The sequence below is a fragment of the Pinus tabuliformis genome, chromosome 8, assembly GCF_031772625.1.
Source record: "Pinus tabuliformis cultivar Carrire ecotype Pingquan chromosome 8, CPIR1, whole genome shotgun sequence".
Lineage (NCBI taxonomy): Eukaryota > Viridiplantae > Streptophyta > Pinopsida > Pinales > Pinaceae > Pinus > Pinus tabuliformis.
The window spans coordinates 1388783709-1388801347 of record NC_142294.1 but is presented as its reverse complement, the minus strand read 5'-3'; the positions used below and the strand labels follow the sequence as shown (position 1 = coordinate 1388801347).

Genomic DNA, 17639 nt, shown 5'->3' with positions numbered 1-17639 from the left:
AATCATCACCAATGACCCTGAAGACCTCCTCTGCCCAAAACTGGAGTGGAAGACCTAGTAGGCAAACCCATATTGGACCAACACCCAGGTTTTCTTTATTTGGGTCAAACAACGAAGACCATCACTTCAGCAGCACTGGGGTCATTTTGATATGCCAGTATCTCGTCAGCACCCAATCGACCTAGACTGGCTGAGAGAGGCAAACCACCCCCGAGACAGGGTGATGATACCAGGTAGTTGCGCCAACAGATTGCCCCATACCTCCGCGGTCCATTTCCGCAGCCATGCCGGCGTGTAATTTCTGCCTCTAACCCTACCCACGAGCACTGTGCTCTCCGTTAGGGCTGCCTGAGCCATTGTAATGCCTTCCCCAAAAACCAGGCGTTTGTCTCTTTCTCGGATCTTGGAGTGCTTTGAATTCCTCTTTTCTCGTTTTTTTGGTGGATGAGCGGCCTGGGCGCCCTCCTCTGGAACGTTCTCGTCTGAGTCCGAGGACCTGTTTTCCTCAGTGCTTATGTCAAGCCTTGCAATACCATTGAAAAACCCTAAGGGAGGAGCCATGACCAAGGGAAGGTGAGCTGAGCTTATAGGCATCGAGCCCAGGAGACCTGCCTGTGCATCATACCCTTGAGAACTGAGGTGAGAACCACTATACCCCACCACCGAGACGCCTGCACCACTTTGAGGGATTGAGAGAGTCGGAAGAGCCCGAGACCACTCTTGGAGTTCAGAGGGTGAGGGGATGGAAAGAAAAGGCGATTCAGCACCCTCGCCCAAACTAAAAAGACCTCCTGACGCAACCACCACCAGTTGAGGGTTACCCAAGTCTTGAAGAGAGACCTCCATTTCATTCAAGAGTGAGGTAAGTTCTGTGACTTATGGACCCGGTAAGCGGTTACCTTCAAGTGCAGGCTTGATAGATGACGAGTGTGAGTAGTTGACCCAGATGTCTTCTGGAGCCAGTGAGTCTGAGGAATAGTCAAGAAGATGTTCTTCCATTCAACTGTCTGCAGCCGTAGAAAATAGCAGGGCCATTCCAAGAAACCCATAAATGAACCCTTCTACCCACTAACCGGGGTTAGAGAGCAACCCAAAGCTGAAACCGATAGTTCGGATACCTTCGAGGGGAAAAACTGTAACCATTCAGACCAAATACCCGGAGGATGTATGTCCTCAGTCGCTGACAGTGTCACCAAACCTCGTGATGACCAAGGGTAGACCACCCTTCCAACACTCAGTAAAAAAGTTAAAACCTTCGATAGACAGCGATAGTTAGCGACAAGAATGCATCGGGCGAGGTAATGATAATATAAAAAGCGACTACGTATAACCCCAAGGCAATAGGAGAAAACCAGGTAACAGTCAACACAGTGACACTATCCACTCATGGGTTCAATAAAAAACTTCAATGAAAACCCCGACCCGCCTTTGAGACCGTCCGCCTCTATTTTCATCGCGCCTTCACGAGGCCACACATCTTATTTAACCTTATATATATATATATATATTAAATATTTTGAATTTTTTAATTGAAACATTAATTTGTTTGTTTGTTTGTTAGGTAATGTGAGTCATGAGATCACTGACACACGTAACCTGTGGCCTAAGTAGCTACCACCCAGGGGCATCTAAGCTGTCAAAATCACCCATGACCGCACCTGGCCTAGGCCACACCATCCCTTAGTATGATTAGTTTTCCGCCCATGGAGTTTTGAATCGGTGACCTTTTCACCACTGAGTGTCTTAATAGAGCACCTTGTCACCATTTATTCTACGCCTCGTGAGCAATTGAAAACATTATTTTTTATAACTAACCATCAATAATATTTAAGTATAAATTGGTTTAAATCCTAAATTTATGAAGTACAAAAAGATTTAAAAATTTAAAACTTAAACTTTTTAATTTTAAGATATCAAGTTAAAATAATTTTAATTAGGTTCATAATCATAATAATAATAGTAACAATGATAATAATATAATTTTAAGGTCACAAATTGGCTTATGAATTTTTTTATTTGGAAGATAATGAATCTATTTTTTTATGTAGGGATTTGACTACCAAAACTTATGGAGGTGTACTTATTCTACTCTCCCTCGATTTAAATTTATTTTATTAAGAAGACAATGAATTTATCTTTTTCTAAGTAGGGATTTGACTACCAAAATTTATGGAGGTACCTATTCTTTTCTCTCTCGATTTAAATTTATAACTTTTTTGGTTAAACACATATTCTTTATGGTTAAACTTACTCCAATTATACAATAAACAAATAATTATATTGTTAGAGATTTCTAAAATAACACTATGTAATATGTGTAATCACTCAAAAAAAATATTAAAAAGAAATGGAAAATTATATTACTAAATTTACACAATAAATAATTTTATAAACTCTTTTTTAACTTTCTTATTTAATTTTAAATAATTTATAAATATTACATTAGATCATATATGTCTTATGTGACCTCAGGAGTGCACCTCATTTCTTTTGGAGAAGCAAGAAGTGTGAGATAGACACAAAAAAGCTTTGGATGGGATGGCCAACTTATGGAACAATTTTGTAATGGCCCACGGCGTATGGCATTGCGGACCATCAGTTCTCTTTCACGGAAGAAGGCATTAAGCAGTTTTACATCATAAGCACCGTTAACAGCTTTTTCTTCGATTCTTTTGCCAAGATAATCTCTGTAATCAACTTCTCTCAAGAAAAGTTACGCGAGCAGGAAAAAGAAACCCCCAAAAAGAGGCTAAGACATCAAGTTCGCATGGCAGGTTGTTTTGGGGAGGAAGAGGCGGGAGGTTTCAGTTTCAGTCGATAGCCTCAACTTACTCAGGTGCCGGATTTTTATTTTCCTTTGTTCTATTTTTAATATTGACACTCAGCCCCATTTTGATAGTTTAGAAGAAAAACAGAGTAGAATGGCATCGATTTACCAGAACAATGGACCTGGAAGGCCTCCTCCACAGGGATCATACAGACAGAATCAAACCCAACTTCCACCTCCTCCACCTCCTCCTCAGCAGGGTCAGTATGGTGGGCATGGGCATCACAATTTCGCTCCCCCTCCTCCCCCCATTCACCATCCCCCATATGCAGGAATAGGGCCTCCAGGTCCCGTTCCTTACAACCCAATTCGCCCTAACAATATCCACCATGGTTATGGATCTGCCCACATGGTTCAAGGCCCTTACGGTGCGCCACCCCCTAGTGCTGCTCCTCCACCTCCGCAGCCCCAACAGCCCCAGCAGCAGCACGGTTTTCCGCCCAGAGCTTCTTCATATCCACCTCCTCCACCACCTCCTCCACAGAACTCTCAGCCCCCACCACCACCGCCACCACCACATCAACACCACCCATCTCAGCCTCAGCCTCCTCATCACCATCCTCCTTACTACCCAACTTCTCAATTCTCCCATTTTGCACCTCCAGCCCAGCCTCCTCCTTCCCACGATCGCCCATCGTCCCCTCCGCCTCCGCCTCCTCCTTCTTCCCCACCGCCACCACCGCTACCATCTTCCTCACTGCCACCACCTCCTCCACCCCCTCAGCCCAACTCATCAGCCTCGGCCTCTGTTAATCTTCCTAATTCTAATCCAGTTAAGCAGCACAAGGAAATTCAGCCTCCTGCTGCTGTGCCTAATCATGGAATCCGAGCACCTCCCAAAGAAACAAATGTTTCAGGAAGTGGGTGGGGTTCGTCTGGTTCTGCTCAGGCCAAGCCTTTGATGACTCCTAGTAAGCATAGGACTCCATCATTGCCTTCTGCTGCTAAACCCCCTCAAATGCCTGGTGGACCCCAATCGGCAGAACCGAACAGGGGTGAGACAGAGGAGGAGAAGCGGTTGCGGAAGAAAAGAGAATATGAGCAGAGGAAAGAAGAAGAAAAACAACGGCGTGAAAAAGAGGCCAATGCTGCTCTCCTGCGAAAAAACCAGTTGGGATCTTCTTTACAGCCAGCAAAAGTTACAGCCGGATCAACACCAAGAGGAGATGGCAGGGTGGAAAGGAAACCTCAGTATGTAGGTGCTGAGAAGATCGATAATAAACTCAAGAAACCGACCACATTCTTATGTAAACTAAAGTAAGTCCGCATTAATTTAGCATGAAGTTTTGGCATTGTTATGGATTTAAATAGTTTGTTTTGGACACTAGATAACGACATTTCATTCATGAAAAGTCTCAGAACCTTCTCGGTACTATTTCCCCCTCTTTATTCTGCACTATACGTTTTGAACTGCTTGACAATCAACAGTAGACTGAAGCTCAAGGATTAAAATTTGCCTCTCAATAGACTACATAGTCAAATAAACTTCACCATGTCTCAAATGACCGTGCTATGTAAGATGAAAACTTTATATCATGAGCATGCCAAGGATTCATGGCTTAACCTTAAAATTTAATATCGTCAGAATGCCATGGATTCATGGCTTAGGATGAAAATTTTATATTATGAGAATGGCCAGGACACTTGGCTTTACATTTTGCAAATTTGCATGTATGAATTTCATTTACATGTCAAAAGGCTTGTATGAGATAGTCTTGTCTTGTCTTCCAGAGGTGTGGGCCAACCATGTGTGTATGTGTTTCTTTTGTGGACACTGATTTAATAATATATTCGTATACATTTGTCTCCATATAGTTAAGGTCCCCGGAGTTTTCTTAGAAGGTTCCTCTTCTAGATTGATGTAAGCTTTCTCAGATCTTCAAATTGCATATGTTGTGTTTTGGGATTTAACTGGTCTTAGCTGCACCCTATGGCCTTCCTGCTCCCTGAACAATCTCTGCACTCCGAGAACGATTCACTGTACTCCCACAACAATTCTTATTGCTACTAAACCATGGGAGAAGAAATTGGAAATGCTCGTGGCAATAGGCTTAAGAAAGTTCAGTAGATAGTAGTTATTAGTGGTAGAATTGCTTGTTTGTAGAACATAGAATTATTTGTTGTTATTATGGCCTATTTTGTAAACATCACATGACAGTTGAAGTTTGGACTGCCGACTGCTTTTTACAACTCTTTTCTCATGATGCCCTGTTTTATTTCATGGTTGATGTTATCTGTTACAGCTTGTTGATGATAAGTGTTATCTGTTGAAAGTTGAAACTTATGGTTGGTCATTTGGCAGAGTGCTATAAGTTATCTGTACTAGATGGTTGATGTTATTGATGTACTAAGTGGTTGATGCTTTAATCCACTGCAAGAATCCATGTTTTGATATTTTTGACAACTAAATCACCATTCTGCATGCTTATAACTCATCAGTCTAGCGAAGCAAGAGACTGTTGTTTTAATGCTAGCAAGTTTTTTACTGAGTTTGATCGCAAATGGGAAACCTCTTCTGGGGATACCTCTCAATACTGGGAAGGTAATGACAAAGCCAAATAGATAAACCCAGACTGTGAAGATGTCCAAAACAAGGTATAGTAACAATGCCCCATATCTTGTCAATTCAATGGCTGTTACAGGAGACCTTTTTCTAAGCTAACATTATGAGAATCGCCATAACAGGGCATAACCATTAGTATATACAGTTCATGTCATATAACTGTTTTTTTGCAAAGAAAAAATTCATTATAACCACATATTAGATTATACATGTTACTGTCCAAATAGACTGGTCACAAACTGCTGAGTCTGACAAATGAGAACTGAGGAGACCCTCTCCTTCTTGCTGACAACAGACTAAATTGCTGAACCTGACAAACGAGAACTGAGGAGACTCTCTCCTTCTTGCTGACAACAGACTATAATGTGTACAATCCATAGATTGTCCTGCCATTCTTCATATTTCAGAAAACTGGCATCATTGCTCAAAAAAGCTTAAGTAACGTTTCTTTACTGATCATATTGGAAACTAGTACAAATAAAAACAAACTATGACCATACCCTACAAAGGGATTTGTGACAGCAAAAATACAAAAGTATAACAGTCATTGAAACTAAACATATAGCTGAGTCATACGAGCAAGATAACTTAACAGTGAAACTCCATAGCATCAGACTCTTGAACATCCTGGAATTTGTTATAGGCCGAAAAATCCTGAGGGCATTGAAAGTGTCTCCTTTGAAAGCTCATGGGCTTTTTTGATTCAGTTCTCTGTATATGTACTTGAAAGGAATACTACTGAAAAGATTGCTGGGAGGAGAGAATGTCCCAGAGCAAATGGCCCAGGCTTACAGGTCTACCGAATCACTGTTTTTGAGTCCACCATCCCTTGAATCTTAGTTATGCCTTTGTTTATAGCAAATAGGAGTGTCCCCAGCACTGATAATTCAGGTCTTGTGTTGGTATTTCTGCCAGGGGCTTAGTGGATGTGAGAGAAATGATTTTGATTTAGGAACAGAACAGTTCATGTTATAACTTAAAACATAGTATGAATCAATTTTTGCGTTGGTTCTACCCTATGTTGCGGGGGAGCGCCCCCCCCCCCGCTCCAGCTCCCAATCCGCGCTCCGGGCGGGAGCGACTCGGGAGCGGGTCGGGAGCGCGCTCCCGAAAATCGCTCCCGAATTTTTGGGAGTGCGCTCCCTAAATTTTTTTCGCTCCCTGCCTTTTCGGGAGCGTTTTTGGGAGTGTTTTGCCTTTTTTTTTTGTATTAATGTTCGAAATGCAATTTTTTTTGAAAGAAACAAATAGTTTTTGAGTGGGGCAGCTTAATGATCAAGTCTAGGCCCTAGTATTGATATGCTATTCATGGTAATGCTAAATTCTCAAAGTAAAAGGATGTTTCATCCTTTTACTTAAATTTTTAACATTACCATGAAATGACTCAGGATGTTTGAGAGTGGTTTCGTCCTCATTGGATTTCATATGGAGAAAGTAGAATTTTAGATTTCATTCAAAATCCAGCAGACTTATCAGTTTTTCAGGATTTCAGGATTGGGGGGCAATGTTTCCATTGAATTTTGTCATGTATTAGGGTATGGAACTCGTATTTAATCAAGAGCACCAATCCCTCTATGTACCTTGATGTTAGTGACATTGGTTGTCGAACTCCTCTATCATGACCCTCCTAAAAATGTACGCATCGCTCAAACAAAATCTTGACTTGACATGCTATGCTTTTTCTATCTTATGTTAATGCTTAGAGGGTGATATTAATGACAAAGATCCCTATATAGATACAAAGGTAATGACAAAGATACCTTTGGATATTAATGCTTGGAGGGTGATATTAATGACAAAGATCCTGATTTTGCAACAAGACTAAAAAATTAGACATTTCTCGTGGTGGCAAGAGGCCCAAGCATGAGAAATAGATAATAGATTTACTTCTCTTTTCTAGTTTCTAGTAGCTTTTATAACTATTGACTCTTTCATATTTATTATGATATTTATTTAAACAATATATGACAATTTAAGTTTGAAGTTGGCAATTATAACTTATTAGTAATGAATTATGAATATGATGCTTCATGAAAGTTGAAAGTTGTTTCATTTCATTTCATTTTATAACATTTCATTTCATGTTAGATATTATTTGTTGTAATGGTTACACTTAGCGTACAAGTACAATTTTGGTGATCAATGATGATAAATGTTATATATTGGATTTTGAAAGCTTGAAACTTTAAGATTGATGAATCATGAGACTCAATATGTTGTATGTTACTAACTTGCGGACGTGGTTGATGAAGATTATAACTTCTAGATGATTGTTGTTATATGGTTCAATCTATGTTTTTTTATGTTTTTTATATCTAATTCATCATTCTACATGTTTTTGTTGACATATATGTGTCAAAAATTAAAAAATATAAAAAATATATATATTTTTAAAAAATCGCTCCAGGATTCGCTCCCAAACCAGGGGCTTTTGAAAATGGTCACTCCCGCTCCCGTTTTCGCTCCCGCTCCCTGCTCCCGCTCCCGCTCCCGTTTTCGCTCCCGCTCCCAAGTAACATAAGTTCTACCAATTTTTCAGAGGTTCAAATGGTGCTTAAAATTGGATGTTTTTCCCAATATTATTGCCAAGAAATCTATATATTCATGAAATATATCAGGGATTGATGGTGGATAGGCTTTGTCATGCTAATTTAAATATGAAATCAATCTTTCTGCTAAAGAAAGGGAAATGGTGAGCAATGGAAAGACATAAGACTTCACACCTTCATTTATACATAGCAGATTGATAACTAGAGAAGACCCCCCTTTAGGAGAAAACTCCAGGGATAGATTAATGAAGGGAAGATTACTTCACAGAGTATGTTTACAGGGAATTATATTAGATAAATCATAATCTTCTTGTGCCCTGAAGTTGGCAGCAAGCAAAATTTACTCACTCTGCCCACTGCTGCATCTTGCTGTGACTGCAGTTTTTATTTCCCCTCTGCCATTTTCTTCAACTTCTATTGGTCTGTGTCTTGCATCCTCTCTTCCTCTTATTCTCTGACTTTCTCTTCTCCCTACCAAGTTCCCCCATTTGCCAACTCGAGAGTCGAAACAGAGATAAAACTAACCAAGTAAATGGAACTTTCTAAACCTCTTTGATGACTTCTTTAGCCAACTTGACCCTAGTTGCCAAAGTGGCTTCAAGTTCAGGGTAGTTACTGATCAGAAACTAACACCCATCATCAGGGAAGAGCAATGAAGTGCAATGAGAGTTTCTATCCTAGAATCTAGACTATTCATTCCTAGGGATTTTACTGGAGGCATGTTTCAATTTTTAATCATCTAACTAATAATTGTTCCTCTCCACTTTTGTTATGAGTCAATGCTTGTATGAGTATGTTCTGTCTTCTCTTCAGGTTATGCAAAGGTGAAATTTACCACTTACCCCAACTCTTTTTTTGGTTAATGGAGTTGATTTGGAGAGTGGCCAGGGTCAGCACACTGATATGTGTGAAATCTCAAACAAATAAAATTCGCACACTGAAATGTGTGAAATCTTAAACAAATAAAATTCGCACACTGATATGTGTGAAATCTTAAACAAATAAAATTCAGTGATCGAAAACTTGTAAGCTGTCATTCTCTGTTTGTTTAATTTTTCTATGTTACATGTTTTCAATTTAAAGTGTTCTACATATGGAAAATTTGAATTTTAGGTACATTGTTGAGCTAGGAACATTGTTTTCCTTTGCCCTTCTATGTAATTATCCATTTGTTTTTTCAGATGCATTCACTTGCTTGTTAAAGTTTTATTGATTAAATGACATCCTCTTCTTATATTTGATTAAATAACTAGGAGTCCAACAAAATATTCCTCTTCTTTTATTCTGGTGTTCACAGGCCAGTTTCACTTTTTTGAAATGTTGTACATAAGGGTTTTCCTCTTATGGTGCTAACTACACAAGGGTTTTAATCTTGTAGGTTTTAACCTTTTTTTCTTTGTTCTATTGTTAGAACCTTCCATCTCTGACAAAGTTAAAAGGGTCAAGGTAAGGCAAGAAGAATATTCAGTGTAATCACCAAAAGTAACCCGAGAGTTATCAATATCTGGAGCTGTAGATTCATTTAAAAAAAAAAATAGGAGCCAAATTAGTTGTTGTCTTGACTATATTAATATTCTTGTTTTGTTTTCCATCTCTGACAAATTTAAAAGGGTCAAGGTAAAACAAGGAGAATATTCAGTGTAATCACCAAAAGTAACCCAAGAGTTATCAATATCTGGAGCTGTAGATTCATTTAAAGAAAATAATAGGAGCCAAATTAGTTGTTGTCTTGAGTCTTGACGATATTAATATTCTTTTTGTTTTGTTTGCAGATTTAGAAATGAGCTGCCAGATCCAACAGCACAACCAAAATTGTTATCCATCAGCACAAATAAAGATCGGCAAGTCACATTTGGCTTTTATTTTCTAATTGTTGAAATTTTTTACTATTACTGGATTGTTGTTTTAAATATGCATGACTAATCATTTCAAGTTGTGTCTACCTCCAAGTTTCAATAGTAGAATGTCAATGTATATAATGTAATACATTGTTTGCTGTCATATTCTTTTTTATCATGTGTTATGACGATTTTTAATTTGCTTTCAGATATGTAAAATACACTATTACATCTTTGGAGAAAACACACAAACCAAAGCTATTTGTTGAGCCTGATCTTGGGATTCCCCTTGATCTCCTTGACATCAGTGTCTACAAGTAATAAATCTGCACATTTTTTTTTTTTTTTAATTTAGAAATATGTGTTTTTTGTGTGTTACACAAATTATACTATCGACTGTTAAGTGATTATGTAATTTATGGCTTGCAGCCCCCCAAAGGTAAAGCAGACTATGGATCCAGAAGATGAGGAACTTTTGCGTGATGATGAAATGAAAACACCAAATAAACTAGATGGTATTAGGAAGAAGGATAGACCTACTGATAAAGGTGTTTCTTGGCTGGTAAAAACACAATATATTTCTCCAATCAGCCTTGAATCTACTAAGCAGGTATTGAAAGCTGTCTATTTTTTAATCATGTAAAGGATTTCCTAGGTTGTTGGAATAGTTTTTTGAAACCAATTTTATAGGAGATGCATTTGACAAACTTTAACCTATGAAATTCTGGTAATGTGCAGTCTTTAACTGAAAGGCAAATTAAGGATTTGCGAGAAGCTAGGGAAGGACGCAATATCTTTTTGGAGAGTCTCAATAATAGGTGAATATGAAACACATGGCTTTCTAATATGAAAAGATTTTGAAACTGGTCACATGGTGCATTGATAATTCTATTTGCAGTATATTCTTAATGATGGTTATGGCTGCCCAATCCATGGATGTAAAGATATACAACCCTCTGCTTTGTTTTCTTGTTTACAGGGAACAACAAATTCAGGCAATTGAAGAGTCATTTCGGGTATCCAAATTACATCCAGTGCATCAAACTAAACCTGGCCTTGAGCCATTGGAAATCCTTCCACTCCTTCCAGACTTTAATCGGTATGCATTATGGCGATCACAAGGAAGTTTTGTTTTGTTTCTAATAATTTTATGTTTATGCCACATTTCCAAGAATATCTCTAACTGGACATTGAATTAGCAGTTGGGATGATCAACTTGTTCTTGCAACATTTGATGGTGAAGCAACAGCTGATACAGAGAACTATAGCAAGTTGGAAGCATCCGTACGCGATGAAGTGGAGTCACGGGTAATGATTGAACTTTAGATTATTTTATACCTTGAATTGGATGCTCCTTTGGAACTGTTTCTTGTTGGTATAATATTTCTTATAGTGTTGGATTATGGTTTTGAGGAGCAAGTAATATGGTGATAAGATAAGATCTGTAAGTCCTCAAAAACTTCTAATGTATCAGAAAAGCCATGACTATTACACTAGTTTTAGTGTGCAGAATAGTTGTTGTCTAAATGTGTGTTATGAATAGCAATTTTCTATACCAATGGTTGAAATGAGTGTCCCCAGCTCTGTGAGGCATCTTTAAGGTATCTTTTGCATTTTGTGTAAGTCACAGGCTGAAAGTTGGTAACTATTTGCATTATTTTTGGAGATTTCTTTTGTAATGTAGCAACATCAATAATCTTACAGTGTTATTTGGATAACTTGTTTCTATACTGTGCATCTCTTGTTTCTAACACTGCCTTGTTTGTGGCTGCTACCTCTCTCATGTAAAATTGAGTAAGATTTCTATTTGAGCAGGTGAACTCAGAGTGTGTTGTTAAGATATTCCATCGTAGCTTTATGCTCTTAGATGTAGAAACAACGCTTCTAATTTTTGATGATAAGAACGAATTATGTGTGATATTATCATGACAGTCCAATCCTATGCCTTGTCTCACTTGATTTTCATCTGAACTCAGGCTGTCATGAAGAGTTTTGTTCATGCTGGTTCAGATCCAACCAAACCAGAGAAGTTTTTGTCATACATGGTACCTGCAGTGGAGGAGGTATTACTGGTTGGCTTCTTCTTTTAGTGGTTTTATGCTGATCTGTTCTATGATTTATCACATTGATTTTCCTCTAACAATTCTGGAGTTCATTTTCACAATAAATGGCAGCTGATGAAGGATATGTATGATGAAGATGATGAAGAGATGTCCTACACATGGTTAAGGGAATATCATTGGGAGGTGCGTATCAATATCAATTTCATGAAATAGGAGGGGATCAAAATTTCATAAATTTTATCTGACTTACGTGGGTTCTTTATATGTGGCCAAGCACTCATTGTTCTAGTTCTTACAAGGTGTTATGGGTCAGTGTAATTTTGAAAGAAAGAGTCACAAGTTATTTGCATCATCAATGACTTCTTCATTTCATGGGTATTCATGTAGAGCATCTTGCAATATTATTTTAACACCTGTTATAGTTAAATGTGAATTTTTTTGGGAATGATCTAAACAATTTCCTTTGTGCTTGTGCAGTTGCGTGCAGATGATGCTAACTCTCCAGTAACTTATGTTCTTGTGTTTGGCGAGGATGGTGCCAGATACCTGGTAATATGGTTGATCATTTGATTTAAAGATGATTAAGAGACAATTGCATATGATTAGTTGTTTGGTATAAAGATAAGTGACAGGTGCAGACACTTGTATTTTTTTATATTGATGCAGCCTCTTCCGACAAAGTTGGTTCTACAGAAGAGAAGGTCAAAGGAGGGGAGGTCTAATGATGACATTGAAAGCCAGTATCCGGTACCTTCAAGGGTGTCTATAAGGAATCGATCCCTTACACAAAAGGAGGAAGAACAGCGAGACACTGGTAGAGCAAGGCTTATGGAGGTAATAGTCTATCAATTTGTATATAGATGCATTCGCCTCTTTAACTTAACACCTGCTAAAATGAAGTTGAAAAGAATCGACATTACTTTTTGTTGTTGTCTTCTGTGATCTGTCTTTGTCTTCGCTCATCCAGTTCAATTTCTCATATTTCTTCTTGTGAATGTCATCTGGCAAGTATTTGTGTTGTATTTGGATTTCATCAATGGTGCACAATATTTTATGGGTTTAGCTGAATCATATCTAAAATCTAGACAAGCAGTGTTAGTTTTGGGCCTGAATGTTCTCCTTCCATTTTATGCAAAATCATGTAAAACTATACCTGTACAACTATACATACCATATACATTGAATAATCATATCGTTGAAGGAAAGATTAAGTGATTGCTAGTGGCAAAGATGAAATGAAGGGAGCTTATTTTTGTGTGAAGTGGCGAAACAAACAAAGTAATTAGGTGATAAAATGATCATAAATGGACTAGGAAGAAATCTTGGTGATTAAAAATATATTTAGTTAGTTCACGTTTAGGTCGTTACTTGACATGTTAATGAATGTTAAAAAATAATCTCAGTTTCAGTCTTGAAAGTTAAGGTTCTAATTTTAGAATTATTTTGTTTTCTAATGGACTCCTTTAAGATTATTATTGCTCTACTTTTTGCATGAAAGATGGGTTCACAAGTACCAACATTGGCCAATGGGAAGACATACCTCTTTTTTTCATTGAGCCCCAAGTATTTTGAGAATTTACATTCTCATTTGTCTTGCAAATTTTTTTACTTTACACTTGAATTATGGTTGTTTTCTATTCTTGTTGATAGACATATTTTATAATTTTTTTCCTTTTTCAGGGCCAAGCAAATACTGTGGGAAATATCAGTGGTTCAAAGCGCATGGCATCTGATGAAGACATTCATAGATCTAGACATAAATTAGGGCGAGTGGAAGAAACTGATCACAACCTGAGTGGAGATGAATATTTGTCTGAGTAGTTTTACAGAAAATCAAGGGCTCATTGCTTTCCTCCAAGAATCAAACAAGAAATGTGGATCCCTGTATGTTTTGTATGGCCTGTGAGAGAATTGTACATGCAGGTGAGCCTACCTACTTAATGCAAATGCCATGCTGTTGGGGAATTTGATGCCACTTTATAGAGGTGTTTTGAAACTATTACGTCACACTCAGCAGAAGTATCCTTCAAATTCGATAATTATGAGATTAGCTGTAGCTCTTGCAAGCTGTGTTTTGGAGCCAATATTAATTCTTTATCTTCTACCTTCTGATATTCAAGAATCTGTATCTATGTCAACTCTTAAGATTTACACATAACAGTTCATACTTTGGAGGGATAAATAAATGTCTCTGTATCTATGAATACATGTCTCCTGTGCTTTTGCGGGAATATATTTTGAGAGAAAATAGAGTAATGTATCTATCAGGAGGCAAGATTTATGAAATTTCCTATCCAAACACATGCATTTCTTTTGAAACCATGGGTTCACATTCTTTCATTTCTATTTCTCAACATAATGCTTGGCTGGAAACTTGCATGCTGAAGGCGTGAGCTATTATCTCAATGTTGAAATGGCATTATGACACTGTTGAACGAACATTATATATCTGTAAACTGGCTTGTGGAAGTCAAACCTTTTAGTTCTCGAGTGCTTTGATTCACCATTTCGGAGAAGAATTGAAATCCAGCTATAGTTTCTTTCAGTGTTGTTTTGATGTGGGCAGTAATGTTTTATTGTACACTCGGCAAACCAAAAAAAGAGGAAAAATGTTTTTACCATTTTGGTTTCAATCATTCCGCACTCATATTTGAGAATATCTGATATTCAGTTTGTCAGCATGGTTTTCCATGTAACTACAGTGAATAAGTTATGGTTGAAATACTTTTATCTTTACATTACAGGGAAGAATCAAAACCGAGTTGCTTTTGAATTTTTGAGTATCTTTATATGCACTTGGATTCAATCCTTTTGGTCAGGGTGCTTGTATAAACAGCAAGGTAGTTAACATACTTGGAAATTAAGAAACCCATCCTAAATGCAGTGTCAAATGCATTTATTGTGATGGGTTTATTAATTATTATATTTCTTTTTGGGAAGTACTGTTTATTTGAACTTAACGATAATCTTGTTGGCTAAGCTGCTTCCTTTTGAGAGCTGTACCTGTGTAGTCAAAATCACCCAGTTCCCGTACCTGGTCTCATCCACATCTATTTGGGTGATTTGAACTTTGGATTATTACATTAACAAGAGTTCAATCACCTTGCTGCCTATCATTAGACCACATTCCTGTGAGCTAGGTTTAATTTGTTTTTACAAAAATGCTTTTTCACATTGTATTACCTCACAAAAATTTGATTCTGAAATAAGCATTTGATATGGTAATTTAAACTATTATTTTCTGAGTTTAATAAAGAAGTCAATGAATGTCTTCTTTGGATAGATGTGAACTTTGGCAACAATGTGATCAGTTAAAAAATAACCCTTCTATTTCACACGTCGGATCTTAGAATATGTTATAAACCATGCATTCGACATGCAATCACAATTAAATACTTATGGATAGAAGTATATATGGGCTTTGAAAATTGAGAGAACCAAAAGAACCAATGATGGGCATCGAAACAATTAGTTTAACTTACTAATAAGTTTACATTTCAGGCATATATATAAATATATATATTTTGTAGTTCTAGGAATGGGTAACATTTTTTTGGAAAGTATATAAAATAAGTATTCAATCAACTATTATTTTAGTAGGAGGCATTAGGCATTGCATTTTTATGGCTGTACCCATTGATGTAAGGATTATGGTATAGAAGGCATCGCATTTTTATTGCTATACCCATTGATGGAAGGATTATGGTATAGTGGAATATATTGAAATTTATATGTTAGTGAACTATCTCTCTGAAAGTTGGTAATATATCTATTTTTTTAGAAATTTTGCACAGAACAAGCATTTTAACACTGCAACCATGGGTTGTTGATCCTTAAACCTTCCATGGAGACTATTTACACAAATAGATGAGGCCTTTTTTCGATGTCATTGTCACCTATTAATGCCAATGTTGATCTTATTGTTGATCATATCATCTTGTTTACCCATAAACTTTAGGACTTGCCCTTGTAAAAAGCCTTTTGTTCTAGCAATGTAATCACTTTACTAGTATCATGGCATTCCCAAGTAAATTTAACGTGGCTCTACTAAATGACAAATGAGATAAATTCATATATTAGATTGTTTTAGCTTTTCATGTAAATTTGGATTGTGTGTGATGGTTGGAACACTCATTTTAGATTCTTTTAGCTTTTCATAGCTTTTCATGTAAATTGGGATTGTGTGTGATGGTTGGAACACTCATTGATGTAGTGAGTCATTGTTAACCCAATTCAAGTTGATATTATTTGTCCAAGGCATTTTTAGAACCACGTTACTACCTTGCAAATATGGGATAAGGATATTTATTCAACCTTAATAATTAACATGGCAATGGACCATTGCTACACTCTCTTGTCTCCCCTCCATGGAGATTAAAGACATCCCATCATTAACTTTATATCATGGGTATTTACAAACCGGTAATAATAAATGTAGTCAAGTCAATTCTTTGACCATCACTTCCAATCCATTGTGTCCTCTATCCTCAACCATCACTTCCAATCCACTGTGTCCTCTATCCTCGATGGCTAATACTTTAGTTCTTTGTTCCGTTAGAATATCTTCACCATGACCAACCAATGATGCATGCCACAATTATTGAAGGATGTATTAACCACTCCCAATGCATGAGTAATGCCTATTGTGTGTAAATTATGGTACACATTACGACTTTTAGCTTTATTCTAATGAGTAAATCTAACCTTTTGGGTAAACTTCTCGTAAGTGTTCAACTTCCTCTCTTTTGAGAATATGTAATATTGATTAATAAAAGTTGATATGTTCAAGTGTTTTTTCTTATCTCAAATCACTAAAGACATTGCCAAAGTACTTCCTTTCCCTCCATTTGACAAGAAGTTGCTTGCACTTGCTAGGAGGAGGGATTGCGTGTCCCTTTCTTTTTTGTTGATTACAATTTTTTTTGGGTTTATTTATCTCTAGTTATTTGAGTACCTAAGCAATGGTGCAACTCACCCATATATTCAACCATCTTAAATTAAGAAAATGATTGTTTTTAGTCATATTGATCATTCTCATTTCACTTCTCAATATTAGGACATCTATAAGCAAGGCAACAATAAGGACATGATATCCCTCTATCCATAAATGGATGAAATGATTCACACCATCACGAAGAATGCATGTAGAGACTTACAATTACTACAGTTCATGTAAATACTTATTAGCAACTTGCACATTAACTCCTCTCCTAAAGCCTTTAGGTTATGTTATTTAGTTCTCCTCATGATGACCGCTCAAAGACAAGTTTTATGTGGCATTTTAATATCCAAATGGGACTACTAGCACAACAATGTAAATAAGCAAAACAAAAAGTAGATATCAAGAGCCTAATGCAAGGAAAAGAGTTGGGGTGCATTGTTATACAACATTTTGTCACTGTCCCTGTACTCCCCAATCCTGGAGGACCTCTATAGTGGCCCTCATATGTTTCCTTGCCATGAAGAATATGTCCCTATTCATCTGCAAAACATTTTCTTCTTACATCATTTCCCAAGAATTTTTCTTCAAGCTTAGTTTTCAAGACCGGCGCTAGTGGTTAGTCCATTCCTTGCGTCGATTTGTAGAGTTTAAAACTAGGACTAGTGCCGAATGACACAAGTGAGCCATTTATCCCCCGCGCCAATCCTCTTTTGGCAAGTTTTTAAAAATGTAGTCAAAACTTCCAGTTCTAGAAGCTTCGTGAACGAAATTTTGGTAAATGGTTGGGCAAGATAGAGCCGAAAGACTCTGGTTGGGCTCCTTTCTCCTATTGAAATGGAACAAACCAAAGAGATAAG

The 17639-nt window shown here is 37.3% G+C and overlaps 1 protein-coding gene across 1 annotated transcript; it reads left to right on the top strand.

Moving 5' to 3' along the window:
* The first annotated feature begins 2487 nt into the window (after window positions 1-2487).
* Window positions 2488-13896, top strand: LOC149240734 (uncharacterized). The gene is made up of 12 exons (XM_089373795.1): window positions 2488-4084; window positions 9712-9780; window positions 9987-10094; window positions 10207-10387; window positions 10516-10595; window positions 10757-10876; window positions 10980-11085; window positions 11754-11840; window positions 11952-12023; window positions 12318-12389; window positions 12507-12674; window positions 13521-13896. Exons 1-12 carry the CDS (start codon window positions 2922-2924, stop codon window positions 13659-13661), a joined length of 2367 nt encoding a protein of 788 aa, XP_089229921.1. The 5' UTR covers window positions 2488-2921; the 3' UTR covers window positions 13662-13896.
* The last annotated feature ends 3743 nt before the right edge of the window (window positions 13897-17639 follow it).

Coding starts and splice junctions, on each gene's coding strand:
- LOC149240734 (XM_089373795.1), top strand. CDS start 2,922: ATGGCATCGATTTACCAGAACAATGGACCTGGAAGGCCTCCTCCACAG. Junction 9,781..9,986: donor ATCAGCACAAATAAAGATCG/GCAAGTCACATT, acceptor ATTTGCTTTCAG/ATATGTAAAATACACTATTA. Junction 11,841..11,951: donor TGGTACCTGCAGTGGAGGAG/GTATTACTGGTT, acceptor AATAAATGGCAG/CTGATGAAGGATATGTATGA.